The sequence below is a fragment of the Pygocentrus nattereri genome, chromosome 23, assembly GCF_015220715.1.
Source record: "Pygocentrus nattereri isolate fPygNat1 chromosome 23, fPygNat1.pri, whole genome shotgun sequence".
Lineage (NCBI taxonomy): Eukaryota > Metazoa > Chordata > Actinopteri > Characiformes > Serrasalmidae > Pygocentrus > Pygocentrus nattereri.
This window is the reverse complement of record NC_051233.1, coordinates 23,495,579-23,518,761: the sequence shown is the minus strand read 5'-3', so window position 1 is coordinate 23,518,761 and position 23,183 is coordinate 23,495,579. Positions and strand designations below refer to the sequence as shown.

The window sequence follows — 23,183 nt, the reverse complement described above, 5'->3', positions numbered from 1 at the left end:
GCAACTCAGCAGCAGTGGAGAGATTATTCAGGCCTGATTCTCACCCCAAACAGAGTCAGAGTCAATGATGAAGACTTTGAGGCTAAAGTGTTACTGAAGTTTAACGAAGGACTCTGAATGTCATGTCTGAACAAATCATGCTGAAATGTTTACACTGTAGGTTTTATTTCAGCAGTTGACAGTTCTTTGCATTGCATTTGTATTCGGTTATTTTTGCTAGGAAAACCTGGAATGATTGACTTTAGTCTAAATTATTTGGATGTCACCTCTGGGTGTGTAAGTTTGATCGTTGGTTACACTGGTTGTATTGGTTACACTTTTTGCTGATCTTTTTGTGTATTTGGAGCTTTCAACTGTAGTTTCTTTCCGGGACATAACTAAATTCAGTATCAACTGGGCTAGTTTGGTGTGTTAGGTGGAGATTCACAAAAATTCTATCAATCGCGCTTTGAAAGTAGCTCAAAAACAGTGCACTACTTTTCAAAAAGCAACTAAAAAGTAACCACTACCTTTTCTAGACAAGCAGCTAAATTGTAGGTAGCTACAACTTTTGGGAAAGTAGCTACAAAGTAGCCAACAACTAATTTTTCAGCAGCTATCCCAACCCTGCCAATTATCACGTACAGTAATGTAATGTTTACACCATTCACCCGAATTGGGGAAAAAAATTTATGCACATAGCATCCTCTACAACAGGAACATTTAAATGTAATTCAGGGCCAAACAAACAGGCTTTGAGGAGAAAGGGTGTGCTGTGCTCTCTGAAGAGAATCCTTTAATCTGCGTCCCATGACCCAAACTCTGAGAACTAAGTCCATGAGTAAATGCTCACAAAGCTCAGCTCCCATCTCAGTGCAGCTCAAGTGCTCTCTGTATTTCTGAAAACTGGCACATACAACACCCTTTTCTTGTTGGCAGAGGACCATGGAGAGAAAAAGTAAACCCTCAGTCAAAATGAAATTCAGCTACATTTACAGCTGCTTTTTACAAACTTGATCTTAGTCTTATCCCACAGCCATTTAAATTGGGCTTCTCTCCATACTGTATAGTATGTAATAAGAGAGCCATTATAAGGCAACACCACACGTCAGTTTAAATACGATAAATCAAACACTAAAGTGAAAGTTATAAACTGACTGTTCAGCATGAGTCATGCTACAGCGTTCTGGTATACATCTAGCAGCAGCATGGACATACAGCGCAGATGCCCGTACTTGAGTCACGTTGTTTACTAGGATTGTAACAATACAGGGCAGCATGCTGTAGAATTGTGTTAGCTTGCGCATAGAGCATTAGGTGGGAACACTTTACAGTATCTTTTCATATATCGTACTTTTATAATCCTGAATGCTCTAGTGAACTGAAAACAAACCTTTTAGCCAATCCTTATTTTCAGACTATCAATTCAAATAATGAAGTGATTTGTTACACTGCAGTAAAAATGTTAAAATAAAAACAATGCAGACCAGCCAAAATAGACCAGTTGGGGGGAGGAAAAAAAAAAAAAAAAAAAAAAGCACAATTTCTGATTCTGCATTCCTAAAATACACCCATAATCACATACACATAAGCCAACCGTTTCATTAAAATGCTTCTCTCTACAAATTCCTTTGCAGCATCATTTCCCTGCATGGTGAACTTGGTCTTTCAAAATACAACTTGCAGACCACCTCGTCAGACTGCAATGTGGATTTCAAAGGGTCAAGACAGAATCCCACTCATTGAATCATACTCAAATATCCCATCATACATTTTACTGCTTACTCAAATGCTACGGTAAACCGCCAAGTACTCTGAGTTATGAACCACTGAGACAAAGGTGTAACTACTTCCCAGAGGGTCTCAGACTTTTTTTTTTAAATAAAACTGCCCTGAACCTCAATGATATGGGTATACCTTCATACATCATAAAAGGCATTAGGATTCATTTCACAGCCCAAGTTTATATTTTCAAAATAAGAGTAATTACTCAATGCATAATTAAATACATTTATTTGAGAATGACAACATTTAAACGTGGCAGTCCACACAAATGGTGGCTTGGGAAACTCAAGACCATTTACACATCCACAGCAGCATCAACTGTCCAACTGCCTCTGCTGAAGGGAAAGGAAAAAAAAATTAAAATTACTCTGCATCACAAAAAAGGCACAAACCACCAAAAGAACCTTCCCAATATTTCACCCACATCACAACTGGAATATTTAAGTAACAAAACATTATGATAGACTGTGGAAGTCATCTACAACAGCGTTTCTGTAATTTTTCTCCTGGTGCCCCCAAGCACAGCAATTTTGCCTCAAACTACCTGATCCAGCCCATGAACAATCATCCCACTTTAATTACGACACTGATTTTTAAAAAATGGGTACATAAGTGCCATTTTGCTGTGAGAATAGTGCATTCTACCAAAATACTGAAATAAAATGTTGCCATCATAAGCAAATAAACTGAATGTGTAGCTTAGGGCAAAACTAAGTCATGTGGATTTACCACATTTTTGGAAAGCATTAGTTAAAGCAACTGTTGCAAAACCCTGCGGTAAGCAGCCATTGTTATTTGCCAACTGGGTCTGCAGAATTATCAAATACAAATAGCCCCTCCCCACTGGGCAGCGTGGGACAGTAGTTACAAATCCACGCATTTTACATACGTACAGAGAGAGCTCACACAGTCACTTCCATGGCCGAGCGAACTGTACCGTAAAATTGAGTCTAGTTACTTCTCACTGGGGTATGAAGTGTTGCATGCCAGAATATATGGGTGGAAATCGTAATGGCAAACCACTGATTGGTCAAATGCAATGGTCACAAAACAGTTGGGCAGTGAGTCACAGGAGTCAGCCATCCCCCCCAAACCCCCCTCCCCCTTTTTGAGAAAAAAAAAAATCTAGCCAGCCAGAACTGCTATCTTGACTCATTACAGAAACCAAAGGCTTAAATAAATAAACACTTACTGTTAATGCAAGAGTCACAAGAAATTGTGATCTACACAAGCTAAACAGTTCTGTTATGTGAAGGGAAACTGGCCAACACTTGGTACACACAGCCCAAGTGACTGAACATGATTATGTTGCATATTAAGCAGCTTTTTCAAATCAGAGATCTCAAGGGCACTGTCTGGCCAAAATAATGTAATGTTGCCCTTAAGAAAGCAGGCATCTCAAAGATCAAAACCTGCAACATATCCTGCAGGGCTCTGATATAGGATCAGTGCGTTAAGGATCGCCAGTGGTAGCATGTGGCTGACCCCCTTTGAATATGATCCATATGAGACATTTAGGGCATCTCACCTTAGTTCACCACTGGATGGTAGAAGTCCTCATTCCAACCCAGAAACCTAATGAACATCCAGAAGTTTATATTAAGGCATCACTCAACATATAATATTTAGACCGCTACAGTGTTTTAAAGTGTTCCCAGTAGACCACAACAGTAAAAAACTGAAGCGGACCACTGGGATGGGCTTTGATTTTTGGTCATGTCCACAGCAAGTAAGGAACAACACCTCCCTAAAGCCTTGGTATATGACCAGCCACCATAATGACCACAGAAGTGCAAGGTCAGCTATGAAGACTCACCTGTCCTCCTTTCTTGATCCTTTTCTCTATGACTCATCTCAAGCTGCACCTGAAGATGACAATTACAGGTCAGGACTATAAATCCATTTAAACACTTGCTCCTCAAGACAAAAGCAGGCAAGTAGCAATGTGTTATGTTCTGGCCTAATATAGGGTGGGGCATTTGGCTGAATTCTGACAGACAGTGTGCTACAGGCCACCTCACTTACCACACATGCCACCACTATAGCCAGTCAGTGAGGGAGCTGATGGTAAGGAACAGAATCATAAAACCTTGCCCAATCATGTCAGATCACATCAGATGCAAAACTAATCTAAGATTTAAGTTGTCCATGTAATTTCTTGTGTCCCATCAACACAAAGGCGACGACCACCTAAATAATTGATTTCCTATTTGGCAGCATGTGTGTATGCCCCAATGACTTGATGGTTCCAACAGAGATCTATACATTAAGAATTAAGTGTTTAGACAGAGAAACTAGCACCGGCAACATTAAACATAAGAATGAACCAAGACCAGCGATGCTGATACAGTAAAACCCTTATGGCACTGCAACAATTTAATTTAAGCAGGGCACGTTAGAGGAGATGGGGTGGGGGTGTCTCAACAACCACTAGGACCCAACATATTGACACATGTAAGGCCCATTTTTGCAAGTATAGAGTTGCTGTTGCACTGCTATTTGAACAATCCAGTCAGACACACAGCTGGTTGCAGATACCACAGTGCTTATTCACCAAGGAAAATATTTAATTTGTCAAACTGACCATGCTCACCAGCAAAAGGACAGTGTGCCCCCCTCAGGATAAGCAGGTCACTGCACCTGGAACAAGAGAGAACTTGAGAGCATGTCAAAAACAGAAGCAGAGTGAAGCATCTCAAAGAACACTGTCCAGCAGCATTTTCCCCCACAGAGTTAATGGCAATAGCACTATGGGTAAAGCTATACTACAGAATTGATCTTTGAGGCATTTCCAACGACATGACTCTACTGTGAGGGGTCAGTCGGGATAGACCTCAGTGTCACCACTCATTCATATTAACACGAATGCTCACCGATTACTCACCACTAGAAGCAGCTGAAACTTCCCCGCATTTTATATCCGTGGCTGCAGGCCTATATTCTGTAGATATATCTAGGAAAAGACAGCATGCTGCAGTAAGAAGACTGCTTTGGCTTCCATTAATACTTCTCTAAGAGTGTAGGTGATTGTTCAGAGAGGCATTTCTTTCATGGTCATAAGTGCAGTTGAACATAAAAAGCCAATCATCATTACAGATACTGACATAATACTGACAATACATTACCTGCTGAGCATTACCTGATAGTGTGAAGATGGTGGCTGATATCTACCCAAAACCTGGAAACAAGGTTCAATGGTCACTTAAGGCTACTCAATAACAATTACATAAGAATACTGATTAGTGTAAAAGACGTGTCCATTCTCATAAGTAGCACCGTTATTGTGTGAGCACAACGGTGAGTTGCAAGAGAACAGAGTTGTAGTCTTTGCACTGTACTAGTTCCTAAGCCCATCATTTAGGCTGTGACTAGAACTGTGCATAAATTTAAAGCTCAGTTTAGTTTTGTGGAAAATTGATAAAGTATACAACTAATACTAACCTGCATTTGAAAAGGTTAGGTTTTTTTTAATCAGATCAACAGCTCAATTACTGGCCACCCACACAAACTAAACATTTCACCAAATGCCTGCAAATTAAGCTTCTCCAGATGTAGTGTCAAAACTAACATGCACCAAAAACCTGATTTCCTTGAAAATATACTATGATAACCCTGAAAAAAAAAAAAAAAAAAAAAACAACTTCAAAATAATGGTTTACTTCTCCCAGCAAAAAATTAAATACAAAAGTTTAGTAACTTGACACAGCATCTGAATTTCAACGCAAGTAAACGTTTAGTGAAGTCAAAACCTGAGAAAACTGATTGAGATGAGCAAAAATCAGACATGTCTGCCAGAAGCAGATGGGGGGGGCCTTAGGAAACCTGGCCTACATGCATAGGTAATGAGCTGTTTTGAACAGACCTAATTACGAAGTGTATTCTTTAATATTTAAAAAAAATTAACCATCAATCCTCACTCCTCTACAAGCTCAAACCAGTCTCCTGAAGTTTGCCTACAGAGTTCATGACTGTACGCACGCCTCTTGTGGACGCAATGCATCTTGGGCGTTGGAGTTTTTAGCGACGCAAACTCAGACAACCGTGCCATAAAAAAAATCTCACTTTCAAAACTTTGACGGAAAGCAAATGCAGCAAATACTTTATACCAGAATGCCGACGCTGTTAACCATGCACTTACCATGCCGCTGCTCCAAAAGCACCAGGCCTCCAGCAAAACGGACACGTTCAGCCATCCTGAGGGGAAGAGAAGAAAAGTGTGCATATGTAACGGGTTAAACAGACAAACGCGCTCTCAAGATATCAGCAAGTTTTCATACGATTAAGGCGAACAGGGTAACCTAGCTAGCTAGTGTGGACGATATACCAGGCCTCATTGTCACCTCAGCAATCAGGCGTGCCGGGATGAAAGCAAACCTGGACATGATCTAGCCACGCACAGCAGAGGAATTTTCACGGTTTATGAGAAATCCCATATTCATACTGAAATACATGGCATTCAGATCGGACGACGCACAGCTTAAATAATGCATATAACACACACACACACACACACACACATACACACTAACGAGGCTCACGTTCAAATTTCCCCGTTCCACCTTAAACGTCGCGCCAGAACAACTATCTGTTGCCCCATTTAAGGTGGAACGGGAAAACTAGAACAAAATCCCAGCGAACGACTAAGAAACCGGTTCAGCTTCGTCTCGCAGCGTGGCCACGTTAGCGTTAGCTAACCCTGCTAAAAGGGCTAACTAGCCACGTTAAACGGCTGCACGTTTCCTCAAACATTTATAAAACCGCAGCCACACATTTCACCTACACCGAAAAAGCTCCAGCTAGCTTATCACAACAGCCGAGACGAAGGCTTATTAGCTACAACCTTAAACGACTTCAAGACCGACGTGCTTCACCACGTGGCCGCAAAACACGCAGAACTCGCTGAATACAGCCGCCGCGTCGGCGCCGCTGAACAAGCCGAGAGCGCAAACACAACTTACAACCTCAGAGCATGAACATTACACTGTACACCAGACATTAAAGACACAGACACAAATGAGAAGGAGCTCAGACCTTCCTCACGGAGAGCCACAGGAAAATGAGAGCGCGAGGAGCGCGGACACGACCCCTCAAAAGGGTCCTAAACCAACCTGACCAATCAGAGCGGGACATGCAGCTTAAAGCGGAAACACGTTCAGCGCGCCTCACCATATAAAAGTCTGCACGTTAGACGGAAATCATCGATAGATACACGTCATACAGCGGGGCTCGCGACCTCTGCATCACTAATATAGACATTTTATTTACGTGCGTCTTCTGAGTTTTTTATATATATATATATATATATATATATATATATATATATATATATATATATATATATATATATATATATATATATATATATATATATATATATATATAAATAATTCTATCATTCATCTGGCTGGCTGGGTAATATTAATATGGCTAGCCTTAGCTAGCACAGTAACATACATCTTAAACTGAAAAGGCGATCTCTTCTGATCGTGTGAATCTATTCACGGTGAAGTGCGGGATCTTTGGGGAAACTATGGAAGGTTTGACCTCTATTAGATTCCTTTATTTTTGAATAAGTGCATTTGGGAACGCAGCAGTGAGGCAGCTTTGCTAGAACCCAGTGGTCCAACGCTACTTTCGTACCCTACAGTCTCGTTTTGGTAGACAAAGGTGACGTAGGTGAATAAAGCGCATAAACTGACCAACCTGCTGTCTTTCAACCACTTTGAGAAGCTTTTCTTCATCCCTACAACATATTTTTCTCTCTCCCTCTTCCGTTTTCTGTTTTGTGTCCCGGAGAGCTTTTTTTCTGCCCCTCCATCCTGAACACCCTGCAGGTGCTTGCGCCTTGACGCGTTCCCTATGGGGCGCGTTCTCAAGCGCCTGTGCTTGGGAGCAAATGACAGGAGGGTGGGGGGGCGGAGTGGACGGGCGCCTGATTAGTGCTGTGCTGTTTTTTGATGTGTATTATCATACTTGAACAAACAGCTCTTACAGAAAATGCAGACTAGAAATAATTTTCCGGCATCGTTTTGGCGCCCCTCTAGTGCAACGGCCATATGCGCCGCATACCCCCTTTTTGCGCCACTGCTTGCAGCATCACAGAGGGAACGAAGTCCAGTCGGGTCCGTGCGGAGGGGGTGATCACATTACTGAGAGAGAAAGACAGACACATTTATCAGTTTGTCTATATGGATACTACTACTACTACAAATTAGCAACATAACAGTTACTAACTGAGTTATAACTGTTTTACAGCAGCTTTGAATGTGTCTTATGCAATTAAATGTTAAAGCTGGAAAAATAAATTTTCTATAACTATGTAAGCATTATTTTAAAAAAGAAATATAGGTGTAAATCTTACCATAATGGATCTCAGTCTTCATTAGGAGGGCAGCAGGGAGAGAGAGATTTCTCTACAAGACTCTCAATGGTCCTTCCTGCATGTTTGATCTACAGGGAGAGAAAACACAACATGCTCATCATCACCATCTTTATTACTATAAGCAATGACACAGCTGCTACACTTATACAGATAACAGTACAATCTACATCTGTTCTGGACACGTACCTGATGAGAATATCCATATCCCATTGAGCCATATGAGAACGCCAGATCTGCGTCCAGCTTGCAGACTTTCTGAAAACATAAGAAATAAAATCATATATCTCTCTCTCTCACACAAGCAGGAAATAAAATAGAATTTTTACTAATGGTAAGACATTACCTTCTGCATGAGCCTCAAATTAAACTGATGACTCAATGAAGATTTCTGTGAGAAAAGAGAAAAAGAAAAGGTTAAGTTTTCATTTTTGGTAATCAGTGACACTGAGTGGCTTAAATAAAACCTTTATAGAGGTAGAAGGAGAACGTATCTTACCTTAAGGATTTCCTGCCACATAATGGTGTCTCTGCCAATGAGTACGGGGGTGGTTAAATCAGGATCCACCATAATCAGTTCCACCACCACCGAACTCGACTGCTGGACACCGCAAATGTCTTCCTTCTGGATCTGCAAACACAAAGACAAGAAAGGTAAGGGGGGGGCTTTGTTATTTGTATCAATGTCTTACAGAATGACTTCAGAACAGAATATACACCCGCTGAAGTTGCTGCAGTGGTTTTGTAAAATAGCCATGCAGATAACAGCATTTTTACATTAAACAAATGGGTATCACATTATATGCAAGTGCCTTTAAAGGCAAGTTTAAGAAGATATGCCAAAATCTCAAATCCTTGAAGACACCAGAGGGTTAAAACCCATTTGTCTGCTGTGCAAAGAGAGAAGACATTGATAAGTAATACTAACCTGTAGCAAGAAGTGTTTCCATTCATCAAAGCACATGGGGTCGCTGTAGGGCTGCTGCACGGTGTACTTCACCGTTCTCCCAATAGTGATCCTCACAGCAGCCCGACTGCCTTTCTTCAAAGGAGCTGGTGCAGAAAAACAGCCAAACCAGAACCACAATTATTGATCAAGGCAAACAAAAAAAAACTGATAAGTTTTGTGGCTCGATATCAACACAAACTCAAACCTAAAATCTAGACTTAACACTGAGACTGACAGAAACTTTAAACATACCAGATTTACTGAAGTCTCTGCAGGTCTTCAGGTTTACAGCCTGTCAATGGAAAGAAAAATACATACATTTCAAGAGCTTTATAAGCCCGAGACATGCATTAACATCATTTCATAATGCAGTCAATTAATGTGACTTTACACTTCACAGTAGGTCAAATACAGAGAAATTTAAATGAATCTATTTAATCTGTTCTAAACATGAATAACACCTACCGGCACTCCGAGTGGAATCAGCTGAGGTGGTTGAGAAACTTCCTCATGCTCATCTTCTACCTCAGCTTGTATGCACCGAGCCGAGGAACGGGATCTGAGGCGCTGCAGGGTGGCGATAAAAATGTAAGTGAACAAAAATATATATAATAATTCAATGAATGAAGCAATAATCAATTTTTAGAGGCGAGATGTTTTACTCCAAGCTAACTCAAGCTTAACTTATTCAATGTGCACTTGCAGAGTAAAAATGAAGGCAAGTTATCATTTGACTCAAATACTTAAAAAAACATTTTTAAATTCACAGTTTGATATATTCTGTCTGAAGGGATTTCTCATATATATAAAAACGTCATCTTTGGACAGTAGAGAAGTAAATAGGTACCTCAACCAAGGAGCGGACTGTGGACAGCACTCTCTGCAACATCCTTCTTCCACATGAGCTTGGTGCTGCAGGCTCCACCTGGGAAATTAAGACGGAGTTTTGAGTTTTGGTCACCAAATTAACATTGTAGCACCAATCCAGTGGCTCCATCTTCTTGTATTGGGGCTGAATCTCAAATGGTTCCCTCCTTCCTACATAGTGCACTATGTAGGGATTTAAATACTGGATCCTGCACCCCAACCGTGCAATATATAGCTAAGAAAGTCATTTGGGACTCATCCATACAATGAATGATGCACTGTTGGCTGTAGAGCATAGAATTTCTAAACTTTCGTAACTAGCACACTATTTAGTGAGTACGGAGCCATTTGGGATTCAGCCCGGGTTTGACGCGACTTCTGACAAACAAATATTTGTAGTGTGTAATCCATTCAAGTAACTGTTAGATTTATATATTGTTGTTTTACAGTTAACCGTACCATAGTTACTTTATTTCAAGCCGTTGATATTAATGATGGAGTACTTTATGCTGCTATCTTTTAGCCTGTTAGCTAGCTGACCAACCCAGTTCCAGTAAAGAACATGTGTTGCCAGTGTGATGAGGCAGATGCGTTACCCATCACCAGAGGGGTGTGTGTGTGTGTGTGTGTGTGTGTGTGTGTGTGTGTGTGTGTGTGTGTGTGTGTGTGTGTGTGTGTGTGTGTGTGTGTGTGTGTGTGTGTGTGTGTGTGTGTGTGTGTGTGTGTGTGTGTGTGTGTGTGTGTGTGTGTGTGTGTGTGTGTGTGTGTGTGTGTGTGTGTGTGTGTGTGTGTGTGTGTGTGTGTGTGTGTAATACTTACCTGAACACCTACCTGTGATACTCACCTGTTGACAGTTACCTTGCAGAGGCAGCAAAAGGGAGGCTAAGCAGAAAGAGCTCACTCATGAATGTGTCGAAGGGCCCACGGCTAGCTCATGAGAGGGGTGATGTCTGTAGCCCATGTCACAGAAAGTGGAGTAAGACAGCGTAGCAAATGTGTATATTGCAGCTTGACACTTTTATCGGTAATGGGATCTTGAGGCCTTGTAATATCGGTTGTGCTTTTATTTATCCTTGTTTTTAATCCACACTTGTGGGACAGCAACACCCCTGCTGAGGAGAATGGAAGAGCTCAGGTAATGCAGGGGCGGGGCTAACCCTATAAGAAGTGAGGGAACGGTTCTGGGAGGAGGCTAGCTCAGATACTCACCTCAGATTGTGAGGAGATTGAGGAGTAGAGCAAAGCTAGACAATTTAGTCTTATGGCCTTGCGGCCTAAGACTACTTATACGTACCTGTGCTGCTATTGAGTCAGGTCAACGTTTTAACCATCGTTTATTTTGTGTTTGTACAGTTTTCTTTTGTGTTTTCTCTTTTGTAAATAAATCACGCCAGTGTCAGCAAAGAATCATTCTGCGTCGGTCCATCTTCAGCCTGCATCTCCATTCCTCAAACCCATTCAGCTACAACCTACCCGGTGACTTCGTGTCTCCTCACGGAGTTTGGCGAAGCATCGTCACAGCCAGCCCCTCAGATTAAACAAAAACGGGTTGGCTGAATTTGGTTGTGTCCTGACACTCAGTGGATCAAAACTGAATTAATGTCAGAAAATAGTAACAATCATTTATAGGAATCAGTCGAGTTGTGGGTGTGACTCGTACATTTTTACTTGGTTCAAATGGATCTTTTGTGGCAGCTTGGACTTACTTTTGGACTTTTTTTTTTAAGTTATGTCCACTGCTTTTTCACTGCTGCCCGTTTGACCTGAATGTTTTGTGAGGCTGAAGTCGGATTCATTTTCGTCAGCATGTTTTTCCAGTTCCACCTTAAATGGTGCAGCAGTCAAAATTACATCCCAGTGCCAGAATGTAACCGCTGCACGGTTTAAGGTGGAATGGTGAAATTCGAGCAAGAATCTGGCGAATAAGAAGCTGACTTTAGCTTCGTGGAGTTCTTGACCTTTTTCGGCCAATTAACTAATAGAGAGGATTTATTAAGCTTTTTATTCTGATGATGAAATATAACAAAAATACAAAACAGTGTCCACTTATCCTCATAATTGGAAATGTATGCATGACATTTAACTTGCTAGTTAACTAACTAGTTATCTAAATATCCAGTCTAAGCAGTTTAGTCTCACCCATCATCATTTGAAAAGCATATGTAATGTACCTTTATCACTCATTAAAGGTACCCAATAAGACCTTAAAGACCACTATTGTACTTGTGAGGGTACATTTACATTGCTTGTACCTTGAGGAACAAAAATAGACCTGAATAGTACTTTTTTTCTGAGAGTGTACGGCAGCAGCACCGCCTGCGACCGCAAGGCCCTTGAAGGAGTGGTGAGGAAGGCAGAAGCCATCATCGGCAACAAACTTCCAGCCTTACAGGACGTCTTCCAATCCCGCTGCCTTAGGAAGATCAAAAAGATCCAGTCAGACAGCGTCACCCAGCACACGGCCTGTTCACCATCCTGCTATCAGGCAGGATGTTTCACGGCATAAAGGTTAAAACAACCCAGTTAATGAGCAGTTTCTACCCACAGGCTGTCAGGCTTCTGAACAAGCTGTGAAGCTGTGGGTCCTTCCCAGCTACCTTTTCACACTGTCAGCGTTATTATTATATCTCTGCTATGGACAATAACAGTTTAACACCAAGTCACTATAAATAACAATAACACTGAGTCACTTAGGTCTCTTTAAACGTACATTGTCTCTATATTTTGTATATTTAAGATATTTCAGTTCATTTTTCTTGTATTTTTGTTTGTACTTATTTCCTTTCTGTAGAGTGATCAGCTGAGTCTCACCACAACCATTACAATGCATATATGTTTACACTACAATACTGATGCAACTCACAGTTAATGTCTATAATATGTGCTGTTAGACCAGCTCATACCACTTCTTGTAAATACAGCGAATCAGTTTCATATGGCATCTAAAAATGTCTTTCTGTCTGTCTGTCTGTCTGTCTCGATGGTCTGAAGTCTCAGGTGGTTGCTAAGATGTTGCTGTGATATCCCAGGTTATTGATAAGTTGTTGCTAGGCTGTTGTGGTATCCCAGGTGGTTTTTCTCAGATCACAAATTCATCACAGATTTATCTGACTAACTATCTAACTGTGGTAATCCCAGGCAGTTGCTGAGTTGTTGCTATGCTGTTGCTATGGTCTCCCAGGTGCTTGGTAAGTTGTTGCTAGGCTGTTGCTGTGGTATCCCAGGTGGTTGCTGAGTTGTTGCTAGGCTGTTGCTATGGTCTCCCAGGTGCTTGGTAAGTTGTTGCTAGGCTGTTGCTGTGGTATCCCAGGTGGTTGCTGAGTTGTTGCTAGGCTGTTGCTATGGTCTCCCAGGTGCTTGGTAAGTTGTTGCTAGGCTGTTGCTGTGCTATCCCAGGTGGTTGCTGAGTTGTTGCTAGACTGTTGCTATGGTCTCCCAGGTGCTTGGTAAGTTGTTGCTAGGCTGTTGCTGTGGTATCCCAGGTGGTTGCTGAGTTGTTGCTAGGCTGTTGCTATGGTCTCCCAGGTGCTTGGTAAGTTGTTGCTAGGCTGTTGCTGTGCTATCCCAGGTGGTTACTGAGTTGTTGCTGTGGTATCCCAGGTGGTTGCTGAGTTGTTGCTAGGCTGCTGCTGTGGTATCCCAGGTGGTTGCTAAGTTGTTGCTAGGCTGTTGCTGTCATATCCCATGGTGGTTGCTAAGTTGTTGCTAGGCTGTTGCTGTTGTATCCCATGGTGGTTGCTAAGTTGTTGCTAGGCTGTTGCTGTTGTATCCCATGGTGGCTGCTAAGTTGTTGCTAGGCTGTTGCTGTGGTATCCCAGGTGGTTGCTAAGTTGTTGCTAGGCTGTTGCTGTGGTATCCCAGGTGGTTGCTAAGTTGTTGCTAGGCTGTTGCATCCCATGGTGGTTGCTAAGTTGTTGCTAGGCTGTTGCTGTCATATCCCATGGTGGTTGCTAAGTTGTTGCTAGGCTGTTGCTGTGGTATCCCAGGTGGTTGCTAAGTTGTTGCTAGGCTGTTGCTGTCGTATCCCATGATGGTTGCTAAGTTGTTGCTAGGCTGTTGCTGTCGTATCCCATGTTGGTTTTTCACAAATCACAAATTCTTCAGATTTATCTAACTAGCAACATAGGGCTGATCATCAATCACATCATGTACCCACCATCATATTACAGCACTTGCACTCATACCAGTGAAACCAAATATCCCATAATAATAATAATAATAATAATATTACAGGATAAACTAGAAAAACAGAGCATAAGAAGATCAAAACCTGTCAAATGTCTTCAAACATATCTTTGGGTTTGAAATAACATGTTACAAGAAAAACTCCTGTGAAATGAACTGTAAACAAAACAATAAAAGTAGAATTAACAAAACCAAAATAATGATGGAAAGCTCCGCCTCCAGTGCTAAAATAAGGCAGGCTGCACAAATACCAATCATTTTCCCAGCATGCAAATAACAGCTAATTAAACGCTGTTAGTCATTTACAATTTCTTTGAGAAAGCATGACCTGCATCAGCCAGAATGTATAATTTTACAGTGAGCTGGTTTATTTAAGGCATACAGATTACTGCAGTTTCTGCTGGAAATTTACTTACACACACACACACACACACACTCACACTTTAAGCCACTTCTCCCTCAGGGTCACAGGGTGTAAATTTACATAAATTTAAAATTTTTTTGTGTTTATATGTGATGTTTTTCTGTGATTTTGTTCACGTCTAACCACTCTGAGTTTGTTTACATCTTAACCACTTAATTAAAGAGAAATTTTTAATTGTTCTCTGATGTCTGTATAGATGATATGTGACTTTGCTCGGATGTGTTTTTACACGCCCATTTACAATCCTATGGTTTGGCTCCAGAATAAAACAAGCTGTTGTCCCTTTTTTTGGGGGCTCTGGAATTATATTGACGGGCTCTGCTCCGATTTGCCGGTTTACAGTGAGGCACCTTGATGGATCACGCAGAATCTCCAAATAGACACAGGCAGGAAAATAAAATCAACCTTCTTGTAAATGATCTGGGTCAACAAACGATTTAGTTGGCTATTTAGTTATTTGGAACACACTATTTTAGAATTTGGAATTCTTGACTGAGCATTTTGCTGACCGCTGCAGTCTAATTTTAGAAAAATACCTGCTGCACTTTTAAAAAACCAAAACGGTCTTCATAAAGTAGTTTTTCTGAAAGATAAAAAAACAACCAGCAAAACGTTGGATTCATCTGCTCGTACCTTCAAATCCAGTTCCTTCTAAATGAAGGTTGCAAGGCAGCAGCCTTCGATATCAGACACAGTTCAGTAATGAAACCTGAAACAGTGGAAAGTAGTTAGTGGAAAGTTATGGACACAAATCTTTCACGGGTTTTCAAATAAAAAGTGAAGTTACACCTCCTGTAAAACATTGCTTTGATTTGGAGAAATGTAGCACTCTTATTTACTGCAGGTGCTCTCTACTTCCTCTTCTTGCATGTTGCCGTTGTTCCTCTTGTTCTTCCCTCTGTTGTTCTTCCCTCTGTTGTTCTGTTGTCCGCGTCCTCCTCATTTGTCTTGTCTCTCCGCTTTAGACAGGTCCTGTCACACACAGTGTTACCTTGAGCTAAACAGTACACCACACAACAAAACACCACACTAGCACTGCATTTCAGCAGAATGGGTAACCATGTGCACCAGCACAGCCACATACCTGACAGGTGGTGTTTCAGCAGGGACAGCTGGAGCTAAAACTCTTTTTCAGAATCAGCTTCTCCAAAAACTGCACCCTATCCTCTCCTGTCTTGCACTCATCTAGACCTTGATGAAGATGCAACAGCCTGAAAAATGCAAAGATACAACCATAAACAACTGTTCGTCTCTGACTCCAATCCTATCCAGCCCTCAAATATACACTTACCTGCCCCGCTTCTGGATGCAGTCCTTCAGGCCAGCAGATATCCTGCACTCGGTGCCTGTCTGTGTGTCTTGAAGCCAGGGGTGCAACTACATACTTTCTGAGGTGGATGCAAACATATTATTTATTTATTCTTACTTTTATCTCCTTTCGCATTTGTGAGACACCATCTGCCACAACAATGACCTGATCACTGCGAACTAAACCAAAGTTATGTACTAGATCTGTCTGTAGGGGTCTGTACATACGGGCATTTCTGCTGTACAAGAGATAAAAACATATTACAGTTCCCATCTCTGGACGCGTCTCTCCTTCCAGAAGATTCCAAGAACAACAGACGTGAAAAAAGATGAACATGAATGAATAAAAAGAGAAGAAGCATAAAACCTCCGAGCAAAGCGCACTCCAGCGCAGCCAATCAGATTCGCGAGCTCCAAGCTCCATGGCAACGGGTTTTTGTTTGGCTAGTAACAGCGTCGGCAGGCAGCGTTTTAGCAGTCAAATGGTTTCGTGTTAGCTGGATGGGCCTGCAGTGAACAATTACATAAACATAATAAAACGTTTCATTAGGACACAAAACTTGCTTCTTTTATTTGATTTGATCTAAACGCACCGCAGGAATGGAACCTCTCGAAGGAGTGGCGAACGAGCAAGACCAAAGCCAGCTGGCTGCACTGAACTTCAAGGCTTTCCTGCTAAAAAGAAGCACCAAAACAAACCTCAGTCTGTGAGTTTTTCCTCACTTTAATGTCGCTCCAATCCTTCTCTTTCAAGGCTGCTTCTGGATTGAACTGCAAGGCGGACGTTGTATTGTTACTCCAGTTCTTCTTTTTCTACTTCTTCTAACACCGTCATTCAAATAAAACAGGCGGAACCCCTTAAACAGACAGAATCTGTTCAGACTTTTTGTGAATACACTCAGCAAGACCTGTGCTCTTGGGCTTCTTGTGCCCCTGGACCCACATCAGCTTGACTGGTTATTTGCAGTGTCAGTTTTTTATACTGATGTTACTTATTGTTCTATATAGAACCATTTAGAACCATATACAACACATTCTCCATCAGTCTGAAGAACGATGTCACCTTGCCAAGAACCATTTAAGCATGAGCACCAAAAGGGTTCTTGTATGGTCGTAAGCTTGACATTTTAACAATATAAGATCCCTAGTTGGTGCTGTATAGAATCATTTTCAAATCATATACAACAAATACACAACACATTCCCCAACAGTCTGAAAAACCATTTCCCCCTGCAAAGAACCATTTAAGCACGAAGTAGTTCTGAATAGAACCAATGCTCTTGAAGAACTATTTTTTTTTCTGAAAATGGTTCTATATAGCCCTAAAAGGGGTTCATGTATTGTTATAAGCATGACATCTTTACAATAGCAGAACCCTCTTATGGGTGCTATGTAGAGCCATTTTCAAAAAGGTTCTTTATAGAACCATATACAAGGCATTTTCCATCAGACTGAAGAAGCATTTCACCATGAAAAGAACAATTTAAGTATGCAAGTGGTTCTATGTAGAACCATTGTTTTTTTTACTGAAGAACCCTTGATCATCTTTTTAAGAAGTTTAGCCATGTATTTCAGTTTTTCCACATTTTTAACTCCAACTTACCTGAAGCTTTCTGAGCATCATGCTAGGCTACTTGTTTGTTCATCTCTTTCTTTCCTTCAGTCTTTATTATACTTACTTTTCTCTTACTATAACTGTATAACAGTATTTGCTTCAGAAAATGCATAAATAGCCAATGGTAAGTTTAACTAAACATAGCAGACTAAACTAAACTCACCATCCACTTCAAACTCATACCTTGTACATCCTTTCACAATTACACTTTGTAGTTGACATACACACTTTGTCAGCCCCCTTCTACCTCATTCATCCTTGGTCTGTTTCTGACCACATGACTGCTGCTGACTAGATATTATCTGGGTGGTGGATCAGTCTGCGCGCTTACATGGTGTTGGCATGATAGTGTGTGTGGTGCTGGTACGATTGTATCAGGCACAGCCGTGTAGCTGGGTATTTTTGACATGTCAGTGGTCCACCACCTAAAAATATGCAACCAAGAACCATAAACATTGAACATGGCAGTGCTGACACATTGTGCTTTGAACAGAATGGGTCTCTAACTGTCCACCAGAAAGGTCAGCAAGACCACGAAGTAACCAGAGAATGTTTCTAAGCAGACCAGGCCGTTGAAAGTTTCACCAAATATCATACTTGCTGTCTTCTTCAGCTATGACCACCTGACCCGTGTGCTCATCAAAGTAATGGATGAACGCCCAGACAATGCAGCTGATGTGTTTGAAGATCTGAGCCTGGAGGTGAAGCGCAGCCAGCTGCAGGACAGACAGAGCACCCTGCGCCCCAGCCCAGAACCTACTGCAGCCCTCACACTGGCCCAACAACAGAAAGGCCTGTTTTCACAGGGAGCAGGGGACGAGCAAGAAGAGGGCCTAGTGAGAAGACTCACTTTTTATTTCTTTCTACTTGCACCTATAAACTATATGTACAGTTCATAGCACATATGCATCACTATCACATATGCAGCAAAATTACTGTATTATTGAAAACAGATTTTCTAAACTGAACGGTCATTTCAAACTTTTGAACAGTGGTGCATATTCAGATTGACTGATGTTCTTTTGCATTTCTTCCAGGTAGAAACACCTCTGCCTAATCTGGCTGAGCAGAGTTTCTTCTTTGAGCAAGTCGGGGTGGGTTTGGGCCGGGAAGAGACACAGAGGATCTTTCTGGCCTTGAAGCAGCTAGTGGACACACATCTGCTCCAGCGCTGCAGATTCTGGGGCAAGATCCTAGGCACTGAGGCAAATTACACAGTGGCTGAAGTAGAATACAGAGACGGAGCAGAAGAAGAAGAAGGAGAGGCTGAGGAGACGCATGAGGATGAAGAGAAAGAAGGAGAGGCTCGAGAAAAGGATGAGGAAGAAGTTGTGGAAGAGGTGAGTTCTTGATCACACCCGTTTCTGACTTCTTAATCATTCAGGATAACTTATGAACCAATTACCTAATTAAAACCACAGTTTAAGAAAATATCTAATTAACAATCGCTCCTTACCCCAAATGTAGAACAGGCCAGGGAATGTTTGGTGTCTGAAGTTTGCCTGTTTAATTTTGCCCTGGGGTTATAAGGCTAAGGAAGCTAATAAGTAATTAAAGCCTATAGATACATTGTGCAAACTGCATGTCTTGGTCATCACACACTTGCTTCAGACCATGTTATTTAGTAATCTCAAATGGATCTAAAAATTAGCATATAAGGTTTCAGAACATTGTTCTCTAGGACTGAGTAGTACAACGATATTCATTGTTATTGTGATAAATTAAGTCAGAATATGTCACAGTTAACTTTTCTGAGCATATTGTGGATGACATCAAACCAGCTATGCGTTTTATTACAAAGACAGAAAATTAGTCCTGTTGAACTGGAATTAGTGCAGCGCTGCAAGATCAAGACCAGTGGATTCAAGTGTGAGCTGACTTTATTGCAGCCAGAAAGTAATACAAAAAGTAATATCAAAAACAAAGATGAGATCCAAAGTCAGAAAAAAGCCAGTAGACAAGCAGAAGGTCAGAGAACACGAAAAACACCAAGAACGAAAAGCAATAAGGCTTAGAATTGCAGAATGTGATCTGGCAAGACTTCGCAAAGCCCCTAGCCTAAATACAAGCTATACATAGAAAGAGTAATGAGAAAAAGTTTCAGGAAAGCAGTCAGTCATTAAAATTTTGGAGAGAGTGACCTCTGCAGGAGGGGAGGGGAATCTCCAGCCAAGAATGTGAAAAGCGCAGGTAGTAAAATGTAAAAAATCCAAATTTTTGATATTATTTAAAATTTTTGATATCCAATGTCAGAAAAAACTAAATATTAAGATAAACAGTTGTGAATTTTATATTGAAGTTTGATATATATATTTTTGCCATATACTCACCCCTAATCTTACCTTTAAAAAAAGAGAGAAGTGATCATCAGACAAAACACATGCTTCAAGATGACTGCTGCTGTTTTAGCTAAACATTTTTATAGACAACATACAGTCATACAGTATCAGAAACAACATGAACAAATTTATTTGAAATTACTTAACAACCCCTCATAGTTTGAGGCAAGTGTAGAATTTAACCTGCATTTTGCATCATACTAATTACAGGGTGTAAGCTTCCATTATGTATGAGTTATCTGGATTATGCGCATAGTGCAAAACTAAAGAAGCGATTTCAGACACCAAGCATGTCTTTTTTGTGCAAACATTTCTCTGAACTTTTGCTTCAGGACATCTGCACTCAAAGGAAACTCACTCTGCTGCTGTGATGCCATTTATTTTAGGTTGATCCACTCCCGAAGTCAACCTACAAGCCTCCCCCTACGGTGCCCAAAGAGCCTCGTGGTTCTGGTACCAATAAATTCACTTACTTTGCGTGCCGAGAGCCTGGCCTGCCCTGGGTGCGTCTTCCTGATGTCACCCCCGCTCAGATCACGGTGGCACGGCAGATCCGCAAGCTCTTCACCGGTCAGCTGGATGCCCCTGTCGTCAGCTACCCGCCGTTTCCAGGCAACGAGGCCAACTATCTGAGAGCTCAAATCGCCCGCATCTCAGCCAGCACTCAGGTCAGTCCGCTGGGCTTCTATCACTTTGATGAAGAGGAAGGAGAAGAAGAAGAAGGAGGGCGTGACAACTTTGTTGAAAACCTCAACTTTGAGGGAATCTCTGTGCAGGAAATGGCTGAGTCACTGTCTGCGTGGGTCCACCATGTCCAGCACATCAACAAACAGGTAACTCACACAGGGAAGAAAATCTGAAACATATTTCATTGACCCTCATAGACAACTGTGCCAAATCTTTGACTTGGAGATCTACCACTCTGGTGAGTTCAGATCCAACACACCTGGCTCTTCAGCTGCTTCTGAAGGCCTTTGCTACTTGGATCAGGTGTGGAAGATTGAAGTTGGAGCTAAACTCTGCAGGGTGGTGCATCTCTAGGACCAGGATTGGACACCCCTGTTCCTAGATCTTTTATAATAGCATTGGAGCACATCACTTCATTTTGTGTAATTATTTCTTACTTGAAGTTCACTGAAACATTTAGAGTAATTCTACTGAAAATGTGGATTAAAAACTTTTATCTATACTAACGATGCACGACTTCGGGAGTCCTCTGGAGATGATGGCCAAAAACTAAACCAGTATTTTTAACTAATTCTCCCCCTTCTGTGTGTGTGTCAGGGTCGTTGTGTGTGGGTCAACCTGGCTGAAAAGACTGAGGAGGACTTTGAAGAAGAAGCTGAAGAAGAAGAGAAAGAGGAACAGCCAGATGAACCCGAGCCTGAGGTTGGGCCTCCGCTTCTCACGCCACTTTCTGAGGATGCAGGTTGGTTGATGCTGTGGACCCGGCTGTAAAGCAGAGGGTCCGCAAAAGGGCTGGTGTGGTACTGTTTGCATGTGGTCATGATGTCTAAAGGGAGGTGCTAGGGGAACCAGCGCAGTAGGAGCTCCAGTTAATGGCAGCACCTTTAGTAGTTTCCCGATATCACCAAATAAGTGCACTGTCTACAAGTGAGAAAGCACAACACAAAAAGAGCAAACTATCTATCTATGGTAGAGGTGCCTATTATTTCTCTTTGAGATCTGCTGTTCCGCAGAGCTTAGTTTTATTGCTGAGAGAATACACCTAATTTAATCAGTTGAAGTCTTTCAGTATCCCAAGCAGCTGTGTTAGAATAGATTCAACTGATGAAGCAAGTTGCAGATGACATATTTGCGTCAAGTTGGTTGAGGAAGGAAGATGAAGATTTAGAAGGGTATTTCACCCAGGATATTGTTATTAATGAATGAAAGTGAATAGGGACCAGTGATATCAGTGTGAACACACGATGATTCAAAAAGATTCATCCGATTTCAGAATGATATATTTCACTTGTAAATCACTACAGAACAATGTGGTAAATTATAACTGGTTCAAATGAACATAAAGTTTATTGTGTAATTTTACAAGTGCTCAATATGAACCTCCTCCAGCTGTACGGACAACATTAACACGATAGTCAAATTCATCTCATACTCGATTGAGCACGTTGAGTGTCACTGTACTCATGGCTCTTTCAATGTGATTTCGGAGATCATCCAGTGTTTTGGAATGATGAACGTTCATATCCAACAATATTCAGTTGGTATGCTTACATCTCAATGATTATGCTTTTTTTAAGGGATAAATTAAAACACTATGACAGTTCTTGTATGTGATGTGAACCTGTTACTGTGTTTCAGAGATTAATAACACCCCTCCGTGGAGCATAAGATTATCCTCTCACCTAATCCCTCAGTATGCTGTCGCTTATGTGCGCTCCAACCTGTGGCCCGGAGCCCACGCCTACGCCTGCGGCAGGTAAGACCTCTCTTTTTACAAGAGCACTCATCTTAACAATTTCATACATCCTCATTGTTAGGCTTTGGTGATTAAACAGTGACGAATACCATTGAAATATTTTTTTAAAGCGATAATGCACATTTGAGATATTTTCACTGATTATGTCTTTTTGTTTCTCAATCTGCCATTAACAGCAAAGCCCTGAACTTTGAACAGCTGCTACTTCAGTACACTAGGCAACAATGTGCATCTTTCGCTCACTTATTTAATGGGTCTCACTTTATTTAGTGAGATATATAGTGGATAGCCCACTATAGTCCTCTATAAATATTCTACAGATGTTCAAATTGTTAACGAACTGTCTGTTAAAACTCTTAACAATGGTGGGGTTTTAATTTAATGTCACAATATGCTTTTCTGAGCATATCATGGATGTCATCGGTACTTTAAGAACACTGAGTGACTATGTTTCATTGCAAATTGAGCATATCACCCAGCCTACTTTCTATTGGTCAACAGGAAATTTGAGAACATATACATTGGCTGGGGGTTGAAGTTCTTGGGGGAACCATATACTCCTCCTGTTCTGCCCCAACCCCAGCAAGCATACCCCAGTGGACCTGAGATTACAGAGGCTCTGGATCCCAGCCTGGAGGAGGAACAGGCCCTGAAGGCAGCTCTGGAAGAGCAACAGGCGGCTCAGGAGGAGAATGAAGGCCTGGAGGCGGAGGAAGAGGAGGAGGAGGAGGAGGATGACTGAATGGAAGAAACTGGTACACACTGGACTAAAATAGAGTACAAGTTGCATAATAAGTTCATCAGATTTTTGTGTTTCAGTGAGAAGGCCTGTACTGAGATATTTTGAAGGTTATGCCAAAGAGTTTTATGATCATGTAAGTATTTTGAGTAAAGTGAAATAAAACAGAGG

The 23,183-nt window shown here is 41.4% G+C and overlaps 2 protein-coding genes, 1 long non-coding RNA gene and 1 other non-coding gene across 6 annotated transcripts; 1 reads left to right on the top strand and 3 right to left on the bottom strand.

Annotated features, from left to right (window-relative positions):
• Positions 1-1,973: 1,973 nt before the first annotated feature.
• LOC108428324 lies at positions 1,974-7,490 on the bottom strand. Of its 2 annotated transcripts, none has more exons than XR_005129506.1 (8): positions 7,468-7,490; positions 5,903-5,958; positions 4,904-4,942; positions 4,649-4,717; positions 4,349-4,404; positions 3,581-3,629; positions 3,293-3,339; positions 1,974-2,099 (listed from the first exon to the last, which is right to left on the bottom strand). It is a non-coding gene; the product is annotated as an uncharacterized LOC108428324 (long non-coding RNA). The 2 variants fall into 2 exon arrangements; XR_001857920.2 differs by lacking the exon at positions 7,468-7,490 and adding an exon at positions 6,796-6,882.
• LOC119262320 lies at positions 4,468-4,603 on the bottom strand. The gene has a single exon (XR_005129550.1). It is a non-coding gene; the product is annotated as a small nucleolar RNA SNORA18 (small nucleolar RNA).
• A 163-nt stretch (positions 7,491-7,653) lies between the features above and the next one.
• LOC108427014 (C2 calcium-dependent domain-containing protein 6-like) lies at positions 7,654-10,329 on the bottom strand. The gene is made up of 9 exons (XM_037533374.1): positions 9,940-10,329; positions 9,558-9,659; positions 9,345-9,384; positions 9,072-9,196; positions 8,643-8,774; positions 8,490-8,534; positions 8,333-8,401; positions 8,126-8,214; positions 7,654-7,913 (listed from the first exon to the last, which is right to left on the bottom strand). The coding sequence occupies exons 1-8, from the start codon at positions 10,087-10,089 to the stop codon at positions 8,137-8,139; spliced, it is 741 nt and encodes a 246-aa protein (XP_037389271.1). The 5' UTR covers positions 10,090-10,329; the 3' UTR covers positions 7,654-7,913; positions 8,126-8,136.
• Positions 10,330-16,110: 5,781 nt separating this feature from the next.
• On the top strand, positions 16,111-23,181 carry rsph4a (radial spoke head component 4A). 2 transcript variants are annotated; one of them, XM_037533373.1, is made up of 8 exons: positions 16,111-16,583; positions 18,105-18,327; positions 18,529-18,831; positions 20,217-20,498; positions 20,607-20,663; positions 21,115-21,259; positions 22,156-22,273; positions 22,775-23,181. In XM_037533373.1, exons 1-8 carry the CDS (start codon positions 16,477-16,479, stop codon positions 23,013-23,015), a joined length of 1,476 nt encoding a protein of 491 aa, XP_037389270.1. In that variant the 5' UTR covers positions 16,111-16,476; the 3' UTR covers positions 23,016-23,181. The 2 variants fall into 2 exon arrangements, with proteins under 2 accessions (XP_037389270.1, XP_017554707.1); XM_017699218.2 differs by having other exon boundaries at positions 20,217-20,663.
• The last annotated feature ends 2 nt before the right edge of the window (positions 23,182-23,183 follow it).

What these genes read in the sequence shown, in the direction of transcription:
- rsph4a (XM_017699218.2), top strand. Translation starts at nt 16,477, where the DNA reads ATGGAACCTCTCGAAGGAGTGGCGAACGAGCAAGACCAAAGCCAGCTG. An exon ending in ACCAAAACAAACCTCAGTCT is followed by an intron (nt 16,584 to 18,104) that starts GTGAGTTTTTCC and finishes TGTCTTCTTCAG; the next exon opens with CTATGACCACCTGACCCGTG. An exon ending in CACGCCTACGCCTGCGGCAG is followed by an intron (nt 22,274 to 22,774) that starts GTAAGACCTCTC and finishes ATTGGTCAACAG; the next exon opens with GAAATTTGAGAACATATACA.
- LOC108427014 (XM_037533374.1), bottom strand. Translation starts at nt 10,089, where the DNA reads ATGGAGCCACTGGATTGGTGCTACAATGTTAATTTGGTGACCAAAACT. An exon ending in GGAAACACTTCTTGCTACAG is followed by an intron (nt 8,775 to 9,071) that starts GTTAGTATTACT and finishes TTGTGTTTGCAG; the next exon opens with ATCCAGAAGGAAGACATTTG. An exon ending in ATTTGAGGCTCATGCAGAAG is followed by an intron (nt 8,402 to 8,489) that starts GTAATGTCTTAC and finishes TTATGTTTTCAG; the next exon opens with AAAGTCTGCAAGCTGGACGC.